Raw genomic sequence first — 25,254 nt, 5'->3', positions numbered from 1 at the left:
CCGTGGTAATGAATTTAAAACTGATTAGGTTCTTAGGTCTGTAGTGTTATTAAACATTATTTATGATCTTATTATCTTGTTCTTTCTGTTTGTAAATGTTCAATTAAAATGCATAAACATTATTTGGACATTATTTATTAGGGTTCCATTAAACCTGATAGACCGTATTGTTTACAGAGCTCTGACTATGTCACTGACTCTTCTCACCTGCGATGTGCACTTCCTGTTCCTGTTCCTCACTCATCCAGGCCCTTTTTAGACGATCCATCCCTAGTCTTTGCCCTAAGCTTGTTCACCTGCGACTCGGCAATGTCGGCCCGCTCCTCTGCCTCCTCCAGCTCGTGCTGCAGCTTGCGTAGTTTTGCCATGTTGATGTTGGCCGCCTCCTCTGCCTCCTCGCCCGCTCTCTTGTAGGACTTGGCCTTCAGCTGCAGCTTGTCCACCAGGTCCTGGAGGCGGGCCATGTTCTTGCGGTCCTCCTCGGTCTGGTAGGTGAGCTCTTTGATGCGGCGCTCGTACTTGCGAACTCCCTTGATGGACTCGGCTCCCCTCTTCTGCTCTGCCTCCAGCTCATTCTCCAGCTCTTTGATGCGAACCTCCAGTTTCTGGAGCTGCTTCTTGCCGCCCTTCATGGCGATCTGCTCAGCCTCATCCAGACGGTGTTGCAGGTCTTTGATGGTCTGCTCCATGTTCTTCTTCATGCGCTCCAGATGGGCACTGGTGTCCTGCTCCTTCTTTAGCTCCTCAGCCATCATGGCTGCATCTGTGATTGCCTTCTTTGCCTTCTCCTCAGCATTGCGGTTCTCCTGTATGGCTTCCTCCACTTCACACTGCAGGTGTAGGAGGTCTGCTTCGTACTTCTTCTTCTGGTTGATCAGGCTGGTGTTTTGGGAGTGTAGGAGTTGCATTCGCTCCGTTGCCTCGGTCAGCTCCTGTTCGGCCAGTTTCCGACTTCTCTCAGTCTGTTCGAGTGCGGCTCTCACTTCCTCCAGTTCAGCCTGGATGAGGTTGTTTCGGCGTTCAAGCAGAGCAATGTTTTCTTTTAGGTCATCGTTGCCGTGCTGGGTATCATCTAGTTGCAGATGAGTGTCCTTCAGGAACGCCTGGAGGGTCTTCACCTGTTTCTGGGCTTCAGCTGCCTGCCTGTTAGCTTGGCTCAGCTGAATCTCCATCTCATTGAGGTCGCCCTCCATCTTCTTCTTGACTCTCATGGCTTCATTTCGGCTCCTGGTTTCGGACTCCAGAGAGGACTGGAGTGATTCCACCATACGCTGGTAGTTCCTCTTGGCCTGGTCCATTTCCTCGTCCTTCTCGGCCAGCTTGCGCTCCATGTCAGCCTTCACTTGGTTAAACTCCAGTTGAGCTCTGAGGATCTTGCTCTCTTCGTGCTCCAGGGAACCTTCAGCTTCCTCCAGCGCCGACTGTAGCTCAACTTTTTCTTGTTCAAGTTGCTTCCTGATCTTCTCTAGTTCATGGGCGCTGCGACCACCTTCTCCCAGCTGGTCAGTGAGGTCTGAGATTTCTTCTTGGAGATTTTTATTCTCTCTCTTCATTGTCTCGAATTGATCCAGACATTCTTCATAGGCATTCCTGAGTTTGAAGAGCTCAGTGCTCAGAGATCGAGCCTCCTTCTGAGATGCCTCTAACTCACACTGCGACTCCTCAAATTTTTGCTTCCACTCTGCCAAGACTTTGTCAAAGGTTCTTTGTTTTTTGTCCAGTGCTGCGCATGCCGCATTAGATCTCTCAAGGTCCAGCATGAGGTCTTCAATCTCATTTTGGAGGCGGTGTTTGGTTTTCTCAAGGGAGGAACACTTTGCGTTCACAGCCTCAATGGCCTCCTCGGCCTCTTGCAGTCTCTGAACCAGCTTCTTTTTTGCTTCTTCCAGCTCCTCAGTTCTCTGGATGCCGTCCGTTTCATATTTGGTCCTCCATGTAGAGATTTCAGTGTTGGATTTAGACAGAGCTCTCTGCAGTTCCGCCTTGGCTTCCTGCTCTTCCTCAAATTGTTCTCGGAGCAGATCACAGTCATGACGAGCAGACTGAACAGCATGGGCGAGAGCGTTCTTTGCCTTTAGTTCTTCCTCCAGCTGTCTGCGCAGATCTTCCATCTGCTGGTTGTACGAGTTCTTCCCTCGAGTAAGCTGTGATATCAGACAATCCTTCTCCTCCAGCTGCCGGCCAAGCTCACCATTTTCAGTGAGGAGCTTGGCCCTCTGGGTTGTCAGGTCATTGATGGTCCTTTGAGCCTCCTCACATTTGCTCTTGTACTCATTCATGTTGTCTTCCATCGTTCGGCACATTTTCTCAAAGTTTGCCTTTGTCTTTACTACATTTTCCATGTTTGAGCACAAATCATCGAGCTCTAGCTTCAGCTCACTCTTTTCCTTCTCCAGTTTTTGCTTCACACGCTGAAGGTTATCAATCTGTTCTCCCAGTTCAGCGACGGTGTCAGCATGTTTCTTCCTCAGGGTGGCAGCAGTGGCCTCATGTTGGAGGGTTGATTCCTCCAGCTCTCTACGCAGCTTCTGAAACTCAGCTTCTCTCTTTTTATTCAGCTCCACCTGAGCTGATGTGGCTCCTCCAGCTTCCTCTAGACGTTCACTGATGTCCTCAAGCTCACGGGAAAGATCAGAACGCTGTTTCTCCACCTTGGCCCGGGCTGCTCGCTCAGCATCCAGCTCCTCCTCCACCTCCTCAATTCTTGCCTGGCTTTCTTTGAGCTTCTTCTGGAGCTGAACTGATGCAATCTGCTCATCTTCTAGTCTTGAAGTTATTTGGGTGACCTCAAAGTCTTTCTTCTTGAGTTTTTCCTCCAGCTGCTGCTTGTCATTCTCCAAGTCCATCAAGTTCTCCTGGATCAGTTTCAGGTCTCCCTCAAGCTTCTTCTTTGAGCGCTCCAGGTCCATCCTGACTTTCTTCTCTTGCTCCAGCGATCCCTCCAGATCATCCACTTGTTGCTCCAGTTTAGCTTTAGCTTTGGTCAAAGTGTTAGCTTTGTCTTCTTCACTCTGCAGGTCATCCAGAGTTTGCTGGTGAGCCTCCTGCAGCGCCCTCTTCTCTTTGGTTAGCTTTGTGATGTTCTCATCCTGTGAAGCCATCTCCTCCATCAGGTTTTTTACCTTATTCTCCGTAGCATGTTTCTCTTTTTCCACCTTAGCTAACGTTAGCTCCAGGTCATCGATGTCCTTCTTCAGCTCTGAACATTCATCTTCAAGCTTGCGTTTCTTTGCTGTCAGATCAGCGTTCAGCTCCTCTTCATCCTCCAGTCTTTCTGTCATTTCTTTTAGCTTTGCCTCCAGTTGAATCTTACTCTTGATCAGCTGTTCACAGCGTTCCTCAGCATCTGTTAGGGTGTCCTGTTCAGACTGAATCTGCAGGGTCAGATCATTCTTCTCTTGGAGGAGAGTCACTATTTTCTCCTCCAGTTCTTTTCGTCTTGCCTCTGATTTCACCAGAGTTTCCTTTAGCTTGTTGAATTCATCCTTCATGTTGGCCATTTCCTTCTCAGACTCTGCACTCTTCAGCAGGGGTTTGATCTTGAAGAAGAGTTTCATCCAGGGCCAGTTTTTCACCCCAAGGAAAGACCGAAGGTTCCACTGAATGACCATTAGGGCATCTCTACGTTCCACAAGCTTAATAAACTCCTTCCTCATGAGGAGCCCTCGGGCATTGGCCTGGATCCTGGTGATGATTCGAGAGAGTTGCTCATCTCGCATCTCCTCCAGTGTACCCAGCAGGCCGGCTTTAAAGAAGACTTTTGTGTGACCAAACTTATACTGAGTGTGGTCAATGTCCAGCGATCCTAACAGCTTTTCAGCACTTTTCTTGCAGTCTATGAACTGACCCTCTGGGATGGCGGATGCATTCAAGATCCTATACCTCTGTTTGAAGTCTCCATAGAGAACCCTGTTTGGGAAACCTTTCCTACAAATCCGGATGCCTTCCAGGACCCCATTACAGCGCAGCTGGTGCATCACGAGGCAGTTGTCCATGACTCCTGGAATTTTCCTCTCATTAGGAATCAGACAGCGGACAAAGTGTGGATGAGTGGTCTTCAGGTTTGTCATCAGCTTGTTCAGGTTTTCTCTGTGAAGCGCAGACACCGTCTGAAAGGAGGAGCCTTTCTTCTTGGCTCCTTTTCCACTTCCCTTGTCTCCTCCATCAGCTCCTGCATAGTTTGAAAACAGAAGACTGAGAAGCTTCAGAGAGGATTTCTGATATAGACCAACCACTGTCTCATTTAGGGGGTCTTTGTTTTTGACCAGCCAGCCAGCGATATTGTAGTCCACTGTCCCGGCATAGTGAACAAGGGCGAAATGGGCCTCTGCTTTCCCCTTTGCTGGCCGTGGCTTCTCAAACATCTTGTTCTTGCCCAGATGGTTGTCATAGAGCTTGGCCTTGAAGGTCTGGTCGCTAGCTTTGGGAAACATGCATTCTTCCTCCAGAATGGACAGGATCCCCAGAGGTTTCTCAATCAAGTCTATGCAGGCCTGGAGGTCCATGCCAAAGTCAATGAACTCCCATTCGATTCCTTCTTTTTTGTACTCTTCTTGCTCCAAGATGAACATGTGGTGGTTGAAAAACTGTTGCAGTTTCTCGTTGGTAAAGTTGATGCACAGCTGCTCAAAGGTGTTGAAATCAAAGATCTCAAACCCGGCGATGTCCAGCACTCCTATGAAGTACTGACGGTGCTGTTTGGTGTCCAGTGATTGGTTTATTCTCACCACCATCCAATTGAACATCTTCTCATACACTGACTTAGCCAGAGCACCAATGGCATAGTAAACCTGGTCCACACTCTGCCCTTTGGTGACATATTCATTTCCTACCTTAACTCGGGGGTGGCAAAGCCCTTTGATGAGATCAGCAGAGTTGAGCCCCATCAGGTAAGCTGATTTATCAGCAGCCTCGGTTCCATCAGGTTCAGCCTGCTCCTCGCGCTGCTTCTGTTTGAACTTCATGTTGCCGTAGTGCATAATGGCACCGGTTAGTTTGTAGACACTCATTTTCTCCTCTGGAGTGAAGCCAAGCACATCAAAGGCACCATCGGTGGCCATCAGCTCCTCCGAGTCGTTGATGGAAGCAACTGTTACCTCTCCTTGGGAGATGTAGGAGTAGTCATATGGGTTGTTGGTGATCAACAGCATGTCCAACAACTCTGGCTTCTGATTGGACAGGATCTGGTAAAATATATGGTAATTCCTTTCGGCTTTTAGCTGAAAGGTAACTCGTGACTTCTCCAGCAGATACGTCTCTATGTCAGCAGACGACAGCTTACCACTCGTGCCAAAGTGGATTCGGATAAATTTTCCAAAACGCGACGAGTTGTCATTTCTCAACGTTTTGGCATTGCCAAAGGCCTCCAGTGCCGGGTTTGCCTGGATGATTTGATCCTCCAGAGTCCCCTTGCTGCTGTCTTTTTTGCTTGCACCACCAACTGCAGCGATGCTGGCAAAGTACTGAATGACTCTCTTGGTGTTCACAGTCTTTCCTGCTCCAGATTCTCCGGTGATTAGGACAGACTGGTTCTCCCGGTCTGTCAGCATGTACTGGTACGCATTATCAGAAATGGAAAAGATGTGAGGAGGGGCCTCGCTCCTCTTCTTCCCCCTGTAGGCAGCCACCACTTCAGCATCGTAGACAGGAAGCCACTTGTAGGGGTTGACAGTGACGCAGAAGAGCCCGGAGTAGGTATAGATCATCCAGGCTGCGTAACGCTCTTTGAGGTTAAACAGCACGGCGGGCTCGTGGAGGAATGTAAACATTGCCATGTCTTCGATTTTATCGAACTTGGGTGGGTTCTGGGGGTGAGTGTCAGATTCCTTCACTGTCACCGTTGTTTCATCTTCCTTCTGGACCGTCACCATCCCTCCGTCCTTGCTCAGGATTTTTCCTTTGACATATTCTTCTTTAGTGTCGACTACAAAACATTCAGTCTTGATGTCAAAGGGTCTGGTCTGAGCCTCCAGACGCTCCTTCTCAGACTTCCTCAGGTAAGGAGCAGCCTTCCCAAACTCGGCCATCAGAGAGTCGCCCATGCTTTAGGGTGGAGAACGTTGGCAGTCAGAGGAGAGAACAAACTAAGTGAGAGAGTTTTCCTGCTGAAGCTGATGGAGAACTGCAGTCTCCTCACAGCAGGTGATATTTATAAAGACTCCCTGTGGACCAAATTAGGAGATCACAGCTGAACTAAATCTGTCTGATCAAGTGAATGCACCATGAGGGCAGATTCAGGACCTTTGGCTGTTAGAGTCCATTTTAGGAAAAGTGAAGTTGTACCGCTTATCTGCTGCTGATAGTCCCGACATGTCTGCATTTAGACTGCATCCTCCCTGGAGCTCATCCTGCATATCCTCTACCCTTTAACATCCACCGTCACAATCACTTAACAAACATTTAATTATATCCTTAGCTATCCTGTAAACGTCTGTTAATATATTAACACAACATTAATATTAATAACATTAATATATCATGTATAATAACATGATGACAGCAAATATGAAAACAGTAAGTTAGTGTGCATGTCTTGTTTTTGTGTGCTTCACTGCTAGTGCAGACTCTCTCCACATGTGTACAGATTTTCCTGTTTTAATGTTAATTAATTCGTTAAAAAATACAGAACACAAATTATGGATTAGTTCACTTGATAATAAATTTTCTCAGTTTAAATGAACAGAAAACTTAGATCATTGTCTTCGGCCCTAGTGACCATTACAACCTTGGCCCCTTAGAAAACTATAAAAAAAATCTTTTGCGAGAAATTTAGGTGTGATTTTTGATAGTAAATGGTAAATGGCCTGTATTTGTATAGCGCTTTACTAGTCCCTAAGGACCCCAAAGCGCTTTACACAACCAGTCATCCACCCATTCACACACACATTCACACACTAGTAATTTAACATTCGATAAACAGATAAATAATGTGATCAAGACTAGCTTCTTTCACCTCCACCTACTTGCAAAGGTGAAGCCAATTTTCTGTTTCAGAGACATTGAGAAAGCAATCCATGCCTTTATTTCATCTCACCTCGACTTCTGCAACAGCCTCTACTCTGGTGTCACTTCATCATCCATTGGCTGACTACAGCTGGTTCAAAATGCTGCGGCAAGGCTCCTGACTGGCACGCGCAAGTGAGAGCACATATCCCCAATATATGCCTTGCTACACTGGCTGCCAGTTAGTTTTCGAATTAATTTTAAGATCTTGACACTTGTTTTTAAAACATTGCATGGACTAACTCCTATATATCTTTCTGATCTTCTAAATTGGTATACTCCGGTGAGAGCTTAGAGGTCTGGGGACCAAATGCTTCTAGTTGTCCCTAGGTCTAGATTAAAACACAGAGGAGATCGGGCTTTTACTGTGACTGCTCCGAAACTGTGGAATAAACTGCCTTTACATATCAGGGCCTCTCCAACACTGGATCCTTTTAAAACTCGTCTAAAGACCCATTTTTACTCCTTGGCTTTTAAGTCTGTATGAGTCTGCCATTATTTCATTCTTATTATTTTCTTATCCTTGATTTTACTTTCCTTTTAAGTTTTACCCGATCATTCTATTGTACAGTAATTTGGTCAACAGTTGTAGTTTTTAAAAGTGCTATATAAATAAAATTGATGTGATTTGAGTTTATATTATTGCCGTTTTTTGTGATATGACTTATATAAAATCCACTCTAATGTGCCAACAGATTGAAGGAGGAATTTTTAACAGGACAACCATTCACTGTCACATTCACACCTGTGGGAAATTTGTATAATAACACGATGATAGCAAATATGAAAACAGTAAGTTAGTGTGCATGTCTTGTTTTTGTGTGCTTCACTGCTGGTGCAGACTCTCTCCACATATGTGCAGATTTTCCTGTTTTAATGTAAATTAATTAAAAAAAAATACAAAACACAAAATTATGGATTAGTTCACTTGATGATATTACTGCCGTTTTTTGTGATGTGATTTATATAAAATCCACTCTAATGTGCCAACAGAATGAAGCAGGAATTTTTAACTGTTTTTCTCCATCCATTAATTCCATTTCAGGATTTCGGGGGGGCTGGAGTCTATCCCAGCTGTCTTAGTGCAAGACGTGGGGTACGCCCTGGACAAGTCGCCAGTCTGTTACAGCAGCGGTCCCCAACCTTTTTTGCGCCACGGACCGGTTTATGCCTGACAATATTTTCACGGACCAGCTTTTAAGGTGTCGCAGATAAATACAACAAAATAAAACTAGTACCGGTACAGAAAAAAATAAGATTTATTCATAACACATGTGAAAAGACCCAGGAAAACCGAGTTAACGATAAAAACGATAACAAAATAACGCTAAAAAACAATAAAAACCCTGAAAACCATACATTTCACACCCGAGCCTCAACTCTCGCGGCCCGGTACCATACGACTCACGGACCGGTACTGGTCCATGGCCCGGGGGTTGGAGACCGCTGTGTTACAGGACAACCATTCACACTCACATTTGCACCTATGGGAAATTTAGAAACTGCATGTGTTTGGACTATGGGAGGACCTGAGAGAACCTATGCAAACCCAGGGAGAACATGCAAACATGCAAACTCTTTTGAAATTAATCATCTTAATTTCATCACCTGTGGAGGAGATACATGAGAAACATAAAATTACAGAAATGCACAAAATTAATAACTTAACATTTAAAGTCATTTAAAGTCTCAGGATGTCTCATCTGTTCAGTCTGACCAGATAAAAAATATCAAAAACCTTCACAACTTAAATCTTCAGTGAACTGAGCTCACTTAGCCCACATTTCCATTATGCTTTGCAGGGATTATGATGGGAGTGTAATGTGTCCATTCAGAGCAGCTTAAAGATCTGAACATCACCTCAATGCTGTTAGTGTGACACACCGAATAATTACAAAAGTCTTCGTGTTTCCTGAACAGCAGCAATCAGAGCTGAGAGTGAAACTGAGAAATGCAACTTCAGTGTGACTGAACATGAACTGCATGAGCCCAAGTCCTTCAGCTGCTTTAACCTCTGGACTCGGGTCGCGTTAATCTGTGATATGCAGGCGAGCTGTGATGGGCTCGAGTGTCTGCGTCTCTTTATCTGTGGCAGTCGAGGCTCCTCTGCCTCCAAATAGAAACCCAAGACTCTGGAATCAGTTTTTATCTGCAGCATGAGGACGAACGGCCAGCTGGCAGCAGCACGAGGACTCGCTCTGAACCTCAGTGATCTTTAAAATGAACAGATTAATAATCCTTCTGAAACTTCTGAACCAGAGGAAACCCAACAGGAATCATATCCGACTTGTTTTTACCAAAGTGAGGTCCTGAAACTGAGTTTGTTTCAGAGCTACTGAGGGTTGTAAAGGACAACACTCACACTGGAGGAAGAGACAAGGGCTTTAAATGTTTTACAAAGGTTGTTTGAATGTATGTGTGTAGGTGAAACTGGAACACTGAGACTCTGAGCAGCGTTCATGATGTTTAAATCCACAGTTTCAGCTGAAAGAGGAAGAATAAAAATGAAAACAGTTTGTTGTGCTGAAAAACCCAGTGCTGAAAAATGAAGCCAGTTAAAACCGCTTTGAGCCACTGTGCATATAAACTTTGGATGCTTTTAATGAAATCTGAACATTTCTAACTTTTATTTGTCTAAAAGTGATAAAACGTTAAACTCCAAAGACTCTGATTTTTAGTTTTAGGTACAGAACTTACCACATAGTCTGTAAAGAGGGAGGCCTTTTAATTATGATTCAGCATCTCTGAGAACATCATCAGTGCAGCAGATTTGCACGTGAATGTTCAAAACTGCATTTTACACCCAAGACTAAATCCGAGGAACAGAAACCAGCACCTGCATTTAGAGACCAGGATCATCTTCTACCTGTGATTACCTATGTATACCACACCTGCACACACCTGAAAGTATGAAGATATTAAACTGGCCTCATGAAATATATTAAAGTTAGTGTCAACAAAAGGAAACAACCAGAATTTAAAAAGAAACAGTTGAAGTGAAGAAAGCAGCGTGATACACACACACACACACACACACACACACACACACACACACACACACAGACACATGGATGATCTGATAGGCTGATTCCATTCTCTCAGAGCTGGTTGGGATCCTGCAGGTCTCTGAGCTCAGACACACACCTGTAAATCAATCAGTGCAGACTTTTGTCTTTGGAATAGGAGCTAATAACTGAGTAAGCGAGTGGCTCCGACATCTCTTATTCCCTGATGAGGAGCACATCAAAAGGTTTTTAACCTTGAGAGCAGGGCACCAGGCTTGAGCTACTGGGAAGTATTTCAGGACTCTGTGGCCGTTTGCCTGTTAAACTGAAATCTGTTTGGAAAAAGAGGGATTTTTAAGACTTGGCTGTTGTTTAAATAAAAATCTTGGACTTTATTTCTTTTTTAGTAATAAAAAAGCTAAATGAAACCACTCAAAGCAAAACAAAGTGATGAGCTATTAATTTTTTAATTAAAGCAACAATCTTTGTAATTTTCTCATTTTGATTCTTGTTATGATGTTTTAACGTAACTGGATTAACACGCGTGTCATTGTCCCCGTTTTAAATTTATAAATCTAGATTTTCCACCTGAAGAGGTAACATCAGTAACAGGTCAAGTTTGGACTTTGTGAGGGAGTAACCGGATGTTTGGCTGCAATGGCGTTTTCTCTGTGTCAGGATCCATTTTAGCTTCAATAAAAATATTTATAGGACTCAACAAAGAGACAAACGGGAAAAGACAAAAAGGTTAATAAAAAAAATTTAATCTGCATCTTTTGTGCAAAGTCACATTGAAACTGTGCAAAGCTTCAAAATAAACTGATCGACAGGAGGAAGAGCTCATCATCATCATCATCACGGGGTAAAACATTTTCCAGATGAAGAGCTTTAAATCCAGAGCTGACCCTCTGCTGATCTCTGCTGAGCAGCATTGATCAATTTATTGGTTGTTTATTGGCTCTGATACAGAGAGAAACTTCTTGAAGCCAGAGGATCATCTCCGGCTCTGCTGAAACGAACGTGTCTGTTTTCACTTGTTTGTTTGAAGCTGTTCTGCATCCACAGCTCTGAGCTGATCATTATTATTGATCTGTGATTTAAAGGTATGACGTCGGCTGTAAAATTACTGAAATGCTGTATAAACTAGGATCTTTGAAAACATGAAGGAGCCTGAAATGTTCTAAAGTTTAAATTCTCCATTTTAAAAACCACTCGCCCCAGAGTAGCACCAACAGCTGTTCAGCAAGTCTGGCCAATCAGAGATGAGCTGATGCGCAACCGAGCCATAATGAGAGTCTCCCAGCTGAGTCTCAGATGTCTTCGGAAGAATCAGGGTTGGGTTCGTGCGAGCCTCTTCAGATGGGTCTCGGGTGTTCAGCAGAGTGACATGTGTTTGCGGTACTGCTCCACCAGAGGAACGAGGCAGCGTGGTGAGCCGGCCTGCAGCATGAATGGATGCTCCAGCAGGTCGGCGGCGCTGCTCCTCTGCAGCGTGTCGCGGATCAACATGCAGCCCAGGAAGTCCTTCAACACGGGAGACACCTGGAGACAAACACAGTGACATCATCAGTGACTGTCAGGATGAATGATTACATCATCATCAAATACTACAACTAATCTGGGCCCACGACCCACAACCAGCATATTAGCATTTTAGTAACTGATGTTCAGAAAAAATCTGATTTTGTGTTTTCAGATTTAACTTACATGAGAACGAAGATGTGACAGATAAAATTTAGAAGGACCCTTATATGTATGTCTGTTGGTCCTCAAAGCATGTTCAGGCCTCGGGTCCTCACTCCATATAAAAATAAAACTAAGTGTGTGTGTGTCTGACCCGCTGGACGTTCTTGACGCTTGGCGCTGCTTCGTCTCGCAGCTTCTTCATTGCAGTGATGGGCGTGTCACTGAAATACGGTGGCTCTCCATCAACCATCTCCACCACCATGATTCCCAGAGACCAGATGTCCACCTGAAAACAGGAAATGGCATGCTTTTAATTTGTGCGTGTGAATGGGTGGATGACTGAATGTAGTGTAAAGCGCTTTGGGGTCCATAGGGACTAAGTAAAGTGCTATACAAATACAGGCCATTTTTTTACCATGTTAATTTGAAATAAGACCTAGAAACGTAACTATTTGATGTTTTTTTTAGTTTTTATGTGAAACTGTGATTGGTTACTGAGAACTGTGAATATCAGTTACTGTAAATATAAATGTGATATTTGTTTAACCTTGTTCAAACTGAGGTTTGGACTTTTGTTTAACTCTAAGACTTATCCTAAGACTTATCCAGCTTTTTTCCACCAGTTTAATCGACTTATTAAATTATTTGGCAGGAACATCCTTCATGTGCTCGTCTTTACCTCGGTGCCATATGGCATTTTGGCGATCACCTCAGGAGCCATCCAGTATGGGGTCCCGACCAGAGACTTTCTCTTTGGGACTTCTTTGCTGATCTGAGCGCAGAAACCAAAGTCGGACAGTTTGATCTGCAGCAGGATCCAAGAAGGAATTTCATAGATTTACTAACAGAAAACCTCTGAGTATCATTTTCCAGCTGTTTGTGTGACCGATACTCAGCAGTTTTTCATACATATCTGACTGAGGCTTGATTAGTCACTGTTATCAGGATCTGAAAACTTTATTAATCCCAGAGGAAATGATGTGGTCACAGTTTCTCCAAGACAGCAAGGACAAAACTAACAAGTTAAATGTCATGAAATAATGCAAAATATTATATTACCAAATAGCTCTAATATACACAAAATTAAATATAGATAGAGTTCAAGTTGAGGTGTCCCTCATACTGGCGGTTATTTTCTTTGCACAGGGTGTGCAGGTATTTAAGGTGTGCAGGTATTGGACTGTGTGCGGTGCTTTAGATGGAGGAGTTGTACAAAGATATCCACAGGCAGGAATGATTTCCTGTGTCGTTCAGTGGTGCATTATGGGTAAACAAATGCTGTGTCCCAATTCAGGGTCTGCACGCTTGAAGTACGCATTTTAAGTGTGATTACGTCACCGCCACGCAACTACGGCTGTCCCTATTCGAAGTGTACTTCAAATGCATACTCCAAATGCGCTGTTGATTTTCCCAAATATCAAGCGTGGTCCGGTGCACGCTTCGTGGTCCCATATATCCCACAATTCATAGCGCGGCAGTGGGTGTGGATAATTTTGCCGCAAAATATGGCAGAAGGGAGCGGCCGAAGAGTGAACTGTCGAAAGTAAGTACTGAATATGATGTCACTTATTTATGTGCGAATGTTTAATAACGAAGAACATTAAAACATTGCTGTTTGCCACATGTGGCAAAGTTGTGTGACATTAGTGATGTTTGTACACATATATATATATATATATATATATATATATATATATATATATATATATATATATATATATATATATATATCATAATAATCTGACATTAACTATAATATTGGCCATATTATATTTACATTACCACAGTGAGATGATTTTAGTCTCATGAACAACATCAGTTAATTGTTATTTACTAACTACTCTTGAAATGACTGTTCAGTACAGAAATGAAGCCCAAAAATCATGATTTACAGTCCTGTGGTCTCAGCCTCAGATACTCAACTAATCAAAGTGATGTCATGACAAAACATTTTTCTCCTTCATTTCTGTCACACAAAGCTGTATGTAACGTTTCTCGCGGTTAGTATCATGGTTGCTAGGCAACTTGAACAGCGCGACGAAGGCTAGACCGTCCCATTTCACAAGCCTCTCACTTCCGCACTTCTCGTACTTATAGTACGCACCGTACGTAGTACGCATAGTGCATACTTCAAGCGTGCAGACCCTGAATTGGGACACAGCATCAGTCTCTCACTGAGGATGCTACTGTGACTGGCCAGTGCATCATGGAATGGCTGGGAGGGGCTTTCCAGCACTGTCCTTTAAGTGGACATGAAACACCACATGTATAATGTACACCACTGAGCCCTGCTCTCATACATTGCCAAATGTAACTTTATCTGTGAAGCTGAATTTAAGGTATACATGTTTAACTTTAGAATGTGTTTAGCGCCATCTTCTGTCAGTACAGAATATGATGTCACTAGGTTGGTTGCAGCTAATAGACTCACATTAGTTTATATTAGCTAACTAGTGACAGAACTGATAACTCAGAGGAAAATAAGGACACTGAAACTAAAAATCAGTCAGCAGCAGTTTTGTGCTGACGTCAGCTGATTGCACAGCGCGGTACACCTGTCCAGACGAGGAAACGAGACGAGTGTCGGATTCCAGATTGTCCGTCTGGTAACTTAAACAGGTTCTCCTCCACCCTGTCCTTATTAATAAAGTGTTCTGCAACCTCTGACAACCAACAAGTGGATTTCCTATTTCATTGCAGCTAGCCAAACAACAAAGAACCACTGACTGCTGATAACACAGAGAGTGAAAGTGGACAGTATATCATTGTTTTTACCATAAACCCATTGTTGAAGCCAGGGGCTGCACAAAAATAACCCTTAGACTCTGAACATGTTCTAATATATTTAAACTTCCAGCTTGAATCCAGCTTCACAGTTACATCAGTGACAGTTGACATCAGGGCTTCATGATTTAGGCTGGCTTTTATAATATAATGTTTCATGGCCATTTTAACTTGGATAACACATTTTATTGGCCTTGCAGATCAGTTTATTGAGTTTGAGAACTAATAACATAAATAATCTGGAAAAAAGATGCCTGATCTTGGTGACCAGCAGAAGTTGTTTTCTTTACTGTAAAGTAGTACTGGCAGTCATACAAACTCTAATGGAAACGATTAGAAACCTCTTATCAATCAGACAAAGACAGACATATATTGGTACATGTCTGTCTTTGAGATTATAAATGGTCTTTAATTATTTTAATATTTTTTAGTATTTATAATTTATAATATTTTGGAAATAAAAACTCACAAACACTCAGCTTTGTCTAACTGTAATGTCAAACTTTAAAAAGATAGAGATGGTCCTCATTAGGCATTTTTGGGTTTGGGGTACTCGTTATGTGATAAACACAAGTTTGTGTGAATTCTCTGTGTCTGTTGATAATCCAGGTTTAATTTTTAAGAAGTTCTGTAAATGAACAATGTCAAAAATGTGTCACAAAGAAGAAGAAGGGTGTTACCCTGCCGTCCAGGGTGAGCAGGATGGAGTCGCTCTTGATGTCTCGGTGGATCACACCCTGAGAGTGCAGGTAAGACAGCGCCTGCAGGACCCCCTCACAGACTGTCGCTATCTGCTCCTCGTTCAACCTGAACCACGCAGAAACATCATCGTAAATGGCCTGTATTTGTATAGCGCTTTACTTAGTCCCTAAGGACCCCAAAGCGCTTTACACTACATTCAGTCATCCACACACTAGTGATGGCAAGCTACATTGTTGCCACAGCTGCCCTGGGGCGTACTGACAGAGGCGAGGCTGCCGGACACTGGCGCCACCAGGCCCTCTGACCACCACCAGTAGGGAACGGGTGAAGTGTCTTGCCCAAGGACACAACGACCGAGACTGTCGAAGCCGGTGCTCAAACCAGCAACCTTACGATTACAAGAAGAACTGCCAACTCTTGAGCCACGATTGCCCCATGAACACAGAGAACATCTCCCAGACGACACACCTGAGAGACTTCCAGCTCACCTGGTCTCACTGACGATGTGGGTTAGAGCGCCACCTTGCAGGTACTCCATGATGACCCACAACTCATCCTCCACTAGAGCGCTATGGTACATTTCCACCACATTCTGGTGCCGGTAGTCCCTCATGATCACCACCTAAGACATATGAAATGAAGATCAGTCAAACTGCAAACAGGTAGATCTTCACCCACCTTACCACACCTGTACCTCATTAAAGAGCAGCTCTCGCCGTTGCTGCTTCCTGAGGTCCATCATCTTCACAGCCACCTGTCTCCCACTGTACTTTTCCCGGGCGATGCAAACCACGCCTGTGGACCCCTCTCCAATCTTCACAAAGTTCTCCAAAGTCATCCTTGGGTCGCCAGGGTCCACCACCATCTGTAGTGCCTCCTTGAACTGCTCATGGGTCACCTTTGGAGGACCGCCATCGGACCCCGCCTGCTGGTTGGAGGCGACTGCGTGACCTGGGGAGCCGGTTGGGGGAGGGTGGGGCTGGGAGGGGCTCTCCTCAGTTGTTAGGTTTGGAGATTTGATAGGAGCATTAAAGGCAGAGGATGGGCGAGGCAGCCTCTGAAATACGGCTCTACCTGTGATGATGGGACTGCTGGTGCTGTTAGGAGGGGGCAGGAGGCGGGAGGAGGGTGAGGCCAGCTGATGGAGAAAAAGAAGAGACACTGAGTTAAAGCTTCAGGTGTTTCCCCTTTTTATGCTACTCTGTGCTAGCGGTTTCTTCCTGTTCAGGTCAGGCTATGCTAGCTATTTACATTTCTATAGTCTGTATTTATCCTAAGCTAATATATCTGCATTTTGTATCGAGCCATTTCCTATACTTGTTCTAATCAGATGTGTTGATGTTAGCCTGTGTAGCTTCACATGGTTTGGTCTGTCCTCAGCAGACTCATTCTAATGAATTTGTTAAAATGGTGGAAGTGATCCAAACACTGAGTCTCACCTGGAGGTCGTAGGACGAATGCGGTCTTCTTGAATTTTCTCTGGATGAGAACAGCAGGTCAGGCAGGTGACCCACAGCTGGTCTTAGCCTCACCTGGTGCCTATTGGTCTCCACAGTGTAGGAAGCGGTCCTATTTCTTATTTCTGCCCCGTCACTGCGGGCGTACAGTCCACTTGGTTCACCTGTCCTCTGAGGTTTGTCTAGTTTAAGGGGTGTGGTTTCAGACGAGGAATCCACCTGGCAGGTAGACTTGGCTCTCTGCAGGGCCCCGTTCAGTTTGGGGCTGCTGCTGTTGCTGCGCACCTGTCGTATCCGGTCCTGCCAGTAGGTAGAGCTCCCACCACTTTTCACACCGCGGTGACTTAGCTCCTCGTACTGGTACGACTCGTCCTCGGCCAGTTCTCCCAGCCGGCCCATCGATCGGGCACGTTTCCGTGCCGACGGACTGCTCCGGCGCAGAGAGTTGGAACTGCTGACCGACAGACGAGTCATCTCAGAGATCACATGACTGATGTAGTCTCCATGGCCGATGAAGCTGCCGCGAACGATGGTCTGCAGAAGAAACCAAAACAAATCAAAGTAACTCCAATGGCTCAGGACACACTGGTGCACTACCCTTACAGACTTCCTCACAGGACCACACGTCCTCTCTTAGCAGCCAATCATCTGCTTTCCCTGATCCACAAAGACTCAGTGAAGCTCCTCCTGATCTCCATCGACCCTCTCAGAGCAAACATCACATGTGCAGAGCTCTTCCTCAGCATGAATGCACACTGCTGCTTGTTCACCTATCGATTTAACCGTGGAGACCTCGTTCCTCTGTCTTCATGGTATCATCAGCTTCATCCCTCTGTACTGCACATCACCATGTTCTCAGACCCGGTAGATTTGTTCTTCATTTTCATCATCCTCTCACCACCCACCGCCCTCTCCTAGACCTCCCCATACCTGCACAGGTGCGTCATTTGCCTGCCTTTTTTCCTCCTTACTAATCCTCTGCACTTCCTGAGGTCCTCACTAATTGTCCATCTGTCCTCCTCTCTCTCATTTTCTACATTGATCAGCTCCTCAAAGTCCTCCTTCCATCTTCTCGTCGCAGTGTCTTCAATCGATAGCACATTTCTGCTCTTACTCACTCTGTCCTCCTTACATACAGCTCACTATAAGCCCATTCTTTTTTTCTCTTTGCTGTACATCTGCCTACTTTCTTCATCTCTCTGACTGTCCCCCTTTTACTTTGCTAATATCTTCTTTACCTTCTGTACTTACTATTCCATCACCTAGTCTCCTCGTCCTCTTTCCTCAGTCCAGATACACAAACACCTTCTTGGTACTCTCACATCATCCGAAACTCTCTTGGTGGTAGGACAGGGAACTCATCCCTGAACTCTGAGCACTATACTACAGCTACTTGTACTGCTGATGCTGCTGCCACTACTACTACTGCCACTACTAGTACAAATAATAATGATAATAATAAAAATGATAATAATAATAATAATAATAATAATAATAATAATAATAATAATAATAATAATAATAATAATACCATGACCCTTAAATCTGTAAGATATCTGAGGTGATCTCCAGAAGAAAAACAAATAAAAATTATTGTTTGGATACATAAAAAAGGATGATTTCGACCAAAATCATCTGCTGAAGCATTTTTCAACTTTTCATACTATTATTATTATTATTATTATTATTATTATTACTAGTAGCAGTAGTAGTATTTTTGGTTTGAAAATATGAAATGCCACTTAAAATCAATGTTTAATAATCAACTAAATAAACAGAAGGAAAAGTGATGTTGTGAGCCTGCCCTTTAAACCCTTTAAAATGGGTGAGTACACAGTTGCTCACCTGTTTATGTATTCATGTTTTCATGTATGCATCAGCATCATTTTAACAAGAAGTTTTACCCACCAGGGAACAAAAACAATGACTGACGATGTCATGTTTACGTTAGTTTTACTGGTTTACCAGGTACATGAGTACTTGCTGATAAACTACAGCTACAATATTAAAGAAGAAAAAAACTCCAAGTACTGCAGAGTTTTGAGTTGGTACTAATCAAATTAAACTAAAGATTAAACACCTTGTTTCAGACTGCTGCTGCAGACAGAAGGAATCAGGAAGTTTATTCTGGGATTTACAGTTTGTGTTTGTGGTGCAGCTGAAAGATTCAGATTCCTTTGTTTTAAATGCCGTCGGCTGTCAGCCATATGGCATATAGTCTCCTGCTCATCCCACTGAGCTAAATCGGTGCCCGAGGAAGTATTGATACAGTAAAGACGTTTTTACATGGTGATCCATGACGAGGAAGCATAGTCACGGTGAAAGACCCGAGACTCTGGGAAAGTTCCTGAAGGTACTTCAGACAGGTTCTGATCTGTGCAGAAAGCTGTGATTGTCGTTAATGTCGCTGTTCATCAATAAATCAGCTTCTTCATCAGCTTTCTGATGTTCAATGAGACGCACCGCTTGGACCAGCGCACACAAATACGCGATCGATACGTTCGACTGATCCGTCATTGTGCTGGCGTTGGTACCTGATCATCAGACACAAGTCCATTACATTTACAGCAGCCTTGAGAGATTATTGAAATGATCCATCCCACCTTTTTGGGTCCTAGTTCAACATTGGTGATCCTGGAGGGGTCCACCAGGGGGCGTGGCCTCTTCAGCGTGTCGATGACGCTCTGCCACTGCGGCGGCAGCCCCACGTAGCATCCCGAGGTGACGTCAAACGACGTGTGGACGCGGTGCTGGAAGTCCTGTGGCGCTGAGATCTCCAGCCTGTGCTTCTTCTTCCTGCGCTGGAACATCAGCACGGAGGCGTAGAGGCAGCGGCACCAGCCGGGTAGTGAGAGCTGAGGGAAACAACAACAACAATACTGGTAATCAGGCGGCGACATGATGGACGTCTTACAAACATTCACACTCAGGGAGTCAGAGCAATGACAGCTCCTCTTCCTGTCCATTCCAGCATTGTGAAGATGCTGGAATGAAAATCAGCATCTCCAACTCAGTGGCCACGGAAAAGGTGGAGTGCCCTCTGCGGGATGGGTGATGGATGTATGGATTGATGGATAGATGGGTGGACGGATTGGCTGGTGGGTGGATAGATGGGTGGATGGATGGGTGGGTGGTGAATGGATGGATGGGTAGGTGGCTGGGTGGATGGATAGATGGATTGGTCGGTGGGTGGATGGATGTATGGGTGGAATGGGTGGATTGGTTGGTGGGTGGATGGATGGGTGGATGAATGGATGGATGATGATGGATGAGTGGATGGATTGGTGGGTGGTGAATGGATGGATTGGTGGGTGGGTGGGTGGATGGATGGATTGGTTGGTGGGTGGATGGATGGGTGGATGAATGATGTTGGATGGGTGGATGGATTGGTGGGTGGTGAATGGATGGATGGATTGGTGGATGATGATGGATGGATGGAGCATGAAAACTGTTAAAAACTAATATAAAATTAAACAATAAGAATTTAAATGAAATGAGCTGTGGGAAGTCAAATTCAACAGTGACCTTGGTTACAGCGGAGCATGGGCACGTATTAAACCTCTCACAGTGATGACGGCCAGCTGAAAGTCAGAGCAGCAGCAGTTTTATTAACTTTGTTTATTTTTGGTAGTTCTGTTTTCCTGGTTAATGTGTGTTTATTGTAGATTTGATTCTTAGACTGTTGTGGTTTTAAGTTTTTTAAATTTTACTGGTAATTATATTTATGTGTCATGGATGTAAACGCCCAACCGGGGACAAGAATTCATGCTCAGTGTTTAACCATGTTAAATTGCATCATCATTATTAAACAACAGCAATAATAATACACTCTGCTGCTATAAAAATTATTTTATGTCACGTTTGTTTTCATTGATGCATTCTTTTGCATTTGTGTTAATAAAGTTTGAATTGAAGAATAAGAAGGGTGTGTGTGCAGCCTTCATCATACCTGGATGAACAACTGAAATGTGTCACCAGTTTCATCTTCATCACACATCACACCAGTGAGGACCGAGCACAGTGTCCTCAAATGGTCTGAAAGCAAAGCGCTCCACACACACACACACACACACACACACATACACATACACACACACACACACAAGCTCAAGCTTTTAGATTGATTCACATTTCACACACACGCACACCTGTCTCACCTGTGTGTGAGTTGGTGTCTCTCCACCTCAGGTAAAACCGGGTCCGGTCTGCTGCTGATCAGATGACTCCACCTCAGCCTAAAGGGAACAAGAGAGATGATGAGGCACAGAGCCTGCTCCTCCTCCTCTTCATCAAATATCATCATCATCTATTCTCCTCCTCTGACTGACCGGATGAGATTGCTCCACATCCTCCTCCGCACCCTCTCAGCAAACAGGAGGAGGAGGAGCTGTTAATCAGCTTTCACCTTCCAGCTGTTTATGTTTCAGGCAAGGGGTGGAGCCAATGGTTGACCCAGTACATACACAGACAGGCCTTACCAACCTGTACAGGTGGTTTAGTAGAGTATTTAAAAGTATAATGGGAGGGAGATCCTTCAGTTTTTAGGCCCCTGTTCTGTGGAACCTGCTTCCAGTTTGGATTCAGGAGACAGGCACTATCTCTACTTTTAAGATTAGGCTTCAAGCTTTCCTTTTTGCTAAAGCATATAGTTAGGGCTGAACCAGGTGACCCTGAATCCTACCTTAGTTATGCTGCAATAGGTGTAGGCTGCGGGGGGATTTCCATGATGCAATGGGTGTTTCTTCTTAACTCACTATGTGTTTATAGACCTCTCTGCACTGAATCATACTTGTTATTAATCTCTGGCTCTCTTCCACAGCATGTCTTTGTCCTGTCCCCCGTCCGTCTCTGAACCTGGTTCTGCTGGAGGTTTCTTCCTGTTAAAAGGGATTTTTTCTTTCCCACTGTCGGCAAAGTGCTTGTTCATAGGGGGTGAGCTCTCTGTATTATTGGTCTTTAGTGAGAGTCAGCTGACTGTTTCCTGCTCACCTTTGGCCTCATAAACTGTCCAGGATGTTTGAGCAGTTACTGTTTTGCTGTTTCTGGGAATCCCCCTGACCTTTGAACCCTGTGATATTCTCTGTGTGCACTCCTCAACCTGAATTGGAGGAAAACTTTTTTTTGCAGATGTGTGAACGAAGCCTTTGTTGGTGCTGGTCTGATTCCAGGTGTTTTTAGCAGCTGTGTTTTCAGGGTGTGGCTGGCTCGCTGACATACCTGAGGAAACTGTCTCTACATGACCAGACAGTTCTGCCACGGCTCCTCGTCTGACTGGAACTGCACTCATCCCCATGCACAGGCAGGCTTACCAGAGACAGCGCCCCCCAGTGGCTGCAGGAACAATGACAGATCACAGCAAGAAGTCAGGTGACCCAGTTACACATAGCCATGTAGGCATGTTCGAGCACAACTTTAATGCTACCGACTTCTTTAAAAAGTATAATTTGTATATGTTAATGTCCACAACTCATTTATGAAATTAAAATAAATAAAAATAAAAACTATTAAAACATTATTAAAATGTTAAATTAAAAGTTTTACACATTTAAGAAAACATTTCAAATAAACTAAAACAATGGAATAAAATTTCTTTAAAACTTAAAAACTATAATTAAAAAAAACAAACAAATCATAAAAAGTGAAATTAAACTACACCAAAAATACAATAAAAAATAATGTTATGTATATAAAATTGAATATAAAGAAAAGAAAAAATAAATAAATAAAAACAAAAATATAAAATTAATAGAAAAACCTTAATGAAAATAAAATGTAGCATACAAATTTATAAAAACAGTAATAAAAAATTAAATATAAAACAAAAGGCAAAATAAAGAAGATTAAATCTAAAGAGCACCATAAAAATGATAAGCTCAAACAAAATGATATAAACCTTTACCATTTGGAATGAAGGAAAGTTAAACTGCACTGACTATTGTACTGTGCAGAAGTCGACATGCCCCTCATTTCTTCATATTTTGCTTTCTTGGCTTCCTTAACGTTTTAATGCTCATGAGCAAGAATCCTGCAGCCTTCTGAGTCTTTCAAAGTTTTTCTTTGGACTTTGGCTGCTTTTTCACTCATGTTCAGTCCTTGTACCTGACCATTTTCACAGAGTCTGCAGCCATCTGTGACACGGTGGAGGCTCTGTCATAGTTTCAGCTGCAGGTCAGTCAGTGGTGTTGGAGATCTTTGATAAACTGATGATCCACCATGCAGGAAAATCTGGAAACATCTGACTGACAGCAGTTTCCTGTTTCCGCATGGGAGTGATCCAAAAACACTGCAGTTCATTAAACTCTACCAGAACTCTAACAGAGCCGGACCTCACCATAACTGAAGCAGTGTGAGATCATTCTGACCGAGAACAAAAGGCAGAAACATCCAAAGAAGAAGCCTGAGGAACTCTTCCTGGAGATCCTCACCAAGCTGACACAGAGCTGCAGGATGAAACGGCTCACAGTACAGATTCACTTTCAGGGTCATTAAAAACGTGAAACTCAGTTTCCACCTTATGAGCTGTATTTTTGCACTTTCAATACTTTATAACCATCACTGCTCCCAACAAACACGGTAAGCTGCAGTGTTTTCAGTTTCTGTAAACAGTCTGTTGCTGGTTTTGAACACTTTTTGGACATCTTTAAAAAAAGATATATATCCTACTCAGCTTTTTTAAATAACTGTCATTATTTTCTTGTATTTTATTTTAGATTCTTTACTTTTGTGTGGTCAGCATTGTGGCCTCACAGCAGCTTCATCCCACAGTCCAAACACATGCTGTTAGTGGGGTTAGGTTAACTGGTGACTCTAGATTGCCCACAGGCTTGAGTGTGTCTCCAAGTGTAAAAGCCTGGATATGGCAAAGTCTGCAGTGAAAGCAGGAGGAAAACACTGAGACATCAGTCTACGACACATCTCCACTGATTCACACCCACTCACCTCTGAAGCTCCTCAGCAACAACAGAGAGCAACCAAACACTATAGCTGTTAGCATGGTTGCCTCACGAAGGTCCAGGTTCAAACCCCTCTGGCTTCTGGGTTAACTGATGGTTCTTCATTGGCCGTGTGTGTTAATCTGTTTTTTTAAGTCAGAGTCGGAAGTGTACCATCAGGGACACACGCAGGTGTTCCCAGGTCAGTTACACTTCCACACCGAACCACCATTCATGAAGATCAGTTTACTCCACCAGACACACATACACACACACACACACGCACACACACACACACACACAGAGTCCGGTGTGAGGCCAAACTTTAAACAGAATTTTTTCTTTGCTACAACCAAACTCCATTCAAATATTGTCTGATTTAACATGTGTGTTCTGAGTCTTTAAAGCTGCATAAGGACTGAATAAAGACAAACCAGCAGACTGAGCCTCTGCAAAACAAAACAGAACCCGGAGTCACGTGAAGGTTGTTCTTAGGTAAAAGTTTTAGAGTGGAACCCTTTCAACCTGAACTGTCTCTGCAGAGTTATTCTTTCTGCAGGTTTCTTTGCAAGGTTCTATACAGAACACTTTTATATGAACACAGAATCACTCGGAACCACAGGGGGTTATAGTACCATGAGGAACCTTTGCGAGGGTTCTCCTCCTGTTTCTGTCTCATAAGAGTTCTACTGAGAACCCAAACCTGGATCATTTACAGAAATAGAATATTTATACATAATCAGACTGCTGATACCAACATGTTATTCACAGTTAAGGTAAAGGTCCTCATGCAAGTTTAAGAACCGGGTTCTGTAAAGAACTGTAGAACTTTAAAGCCACAGTGCTGGTATTTGACAGACGCCGTTATCTAGAAAGAGACAATGTGGGCTGTAGAAAATCAGTTAATTTAACTCAAAACACACACATGCTCACCTGGCTGCGAAGTCCAGGTGAGTCGGTTCCTGCTGTTGTTCTCCTCCTTGGACTGACTCTCACTCTCTGCTGCTCCTCTTCTTTCTCCTCCTACCATGTCTTCCTCCCTCCCCCACCTCGCTTGTCCTTGTCTCAGCTGGTTTCAGGTGGAGGGGGAGGAGTTTGAGTCTTTCATATTCGAAGAAGCTTTATTGACACGAAACACAGCAGCAAAGTGAAAACATATCAGTTGATGTGTGAATAAAAGCAGAGCGCACAGATGAACTCTGAGGTCATCCGACCGTCTCTGACTGCACAGGTGATCATGTGACTTCTTTTGGAAGAGAACCATCAAAAGTGGCTTTGAGACAGCAACGAGTCCATGAAAGCAGCAGAGGAGACAAAGGGGAGGCAAGGTCTGTGTCAGCATGCAGGCTGCAGCACGCATCGCCGTGCCCTGAGGCGGGGGAGGACGTGACTCAAACCGCCACACTCTGTTCACTCTGAACCCTGCTTCTCACACTTAAACCGCTAAAGGAACCAGTTTGGGGTCCAGTAAAGCCAGTTCACTGTGCTTTTAACAAGATTTAATTAACACTGTGTGCCAACTACACCGGGGTTCGCCTCCTTAGTTCAACTCAGTCACATGACACCAAAATCACCTGGTGTACCTGCTGATTTGTTTTACAATAGTCTAATATTTTATTCTTTGTTAAACTAAGGTGAAGGGTGAGGGTCAAAGGTTAAAAACACCTGAGATTAATATATTCACAG

The 25,254-nt window shown here is 43.9% G+C and overlaps 2 protein-coding genes across 4 annotated transcripts; both read right to left on the bottom strand.

Annotated features, from left to right (window-relative positions):
- Positions 1-236: 236 nt before the first annotated feature.
- Positions 237-6,131, bottom strand: myh6 (myosin, heavy chain 6, cardiac muscle, alpha). The gene has a single exon (XM_006793421.2). It carries the CDS (start codon positions 6,039-6,041, stop codon positions 237-239), a length of 5,805 nt encoding a protein of 1,934 aa, XP_006793484.1. The 5' UTR covers positions 6,042-6,131.
- A 4,624-nt stretch (positions 6,132-10,755) lies between these two features.
- Positions 10,756-24,764, bottom strand: pak6b (p21 protein (Cdc42/Rac)-activated kinase 6b). 3 transcript variants are annotated; one of them, XM_035908976.2, is made up of 12 exons: positions 24,502-24,764; positions 23,576-23,711; positions 21,854-21,967; positions 20,794-20,871; positions 19,240-19,491; positions 16,619-17,170; positions 15,874-16,317; positions 15,668-15,801; positions 15,158-15,284; positions 12,373-12,498; positions 11,845-11,979; positions 10,756-11,549 (listed from the first exon to the last, which is right to left on the bottom strand). In XM_035908976.2, exons 5-12 carry the CDS (start codon positions 19,444-19,446, stop codon positions 11,382-11,384), a joined length of 1,893 nt encoding a protein of 630 aa, XP_035764869.1. In that variant the 5' UTR covers positions 19,447-19,491; positions 20,794-20,871; positions 21,854-21,967; positions 23,576-23,711; positions 24,502-24,764; the 3' UTR covers positions 10,756-11,381. The 3 variants fall into 3 exon arrangements, with proteins under 3 accessions (XP_035764869.1, XP_035764868.1, XP_006793485.3); XM_035908975.2 differs by lacking the exon at positions 23,576-23,711; XM_006793422.3 differs by lacking the exons at positions 20,794-20,871; positions 21,854-21,967; positions 23,576-23,711; positions 24,502-24,764 and adding an exon at positions 20,586-20,730.
- Positions 24,765-25,254: the final 490 nt, after the last annotated feature.

Source organism: Neolamprologus brichardi, chromosome 15, assembly GCF_056152115.1.
Source record: "Neolamprologus brichardi isolate AB-2024 chromosome 15, ASM5615211v1, whole genome shotgun sequence".
Classification (NCBI taxonomy): domain Eukaryota; kingdom Metazoa; phylum Chordata; class Actinopteri; order Cichliformes; family Cichlidae; genus Neolamprologus; species Neolamprologus brichardi.
Note: the sequence above shows the minus strand (reverse complement) of the source record. Positions and strands in the feature narration are given on the sequence as shown.

What these genes read in the sequence shown, in the direction of transcription:
- myh6 (XM_006793421.2), bottom strand. Translation starts at nt 6,041, where the DNA reads ATGGGCGACTCTCTGATGGCCGAGTTTGGGAAGGCTGCTCCTTACCTG.
- pak6b (XM_006793422.3), bottom strand. Translation starts at nt 20,723, where the DNA reads ATGTGTATGTGTGTGTGTGTGTGTGTGTGTGTGTGGAGCGCTTTGCTT. An exon ending in TTGAACTAGGACCCAAAAAG is followed by an intron (nt 17,171 to 19,239) that starts GTGGGATGGATC and finishes TTTCTTCTGCAG; the next exon opens with ACCATCGTTCGCGGCAGCTT. An exon ending in GCGTCAAGAACGTCCAGCGG is followed by an intron (nt 11,550 to 11,844) that starts GTCAGACACACA and finishes GTTTGTCTCCAG; the next exon opens with GTGTCTCCCGTGTTGAAGGA.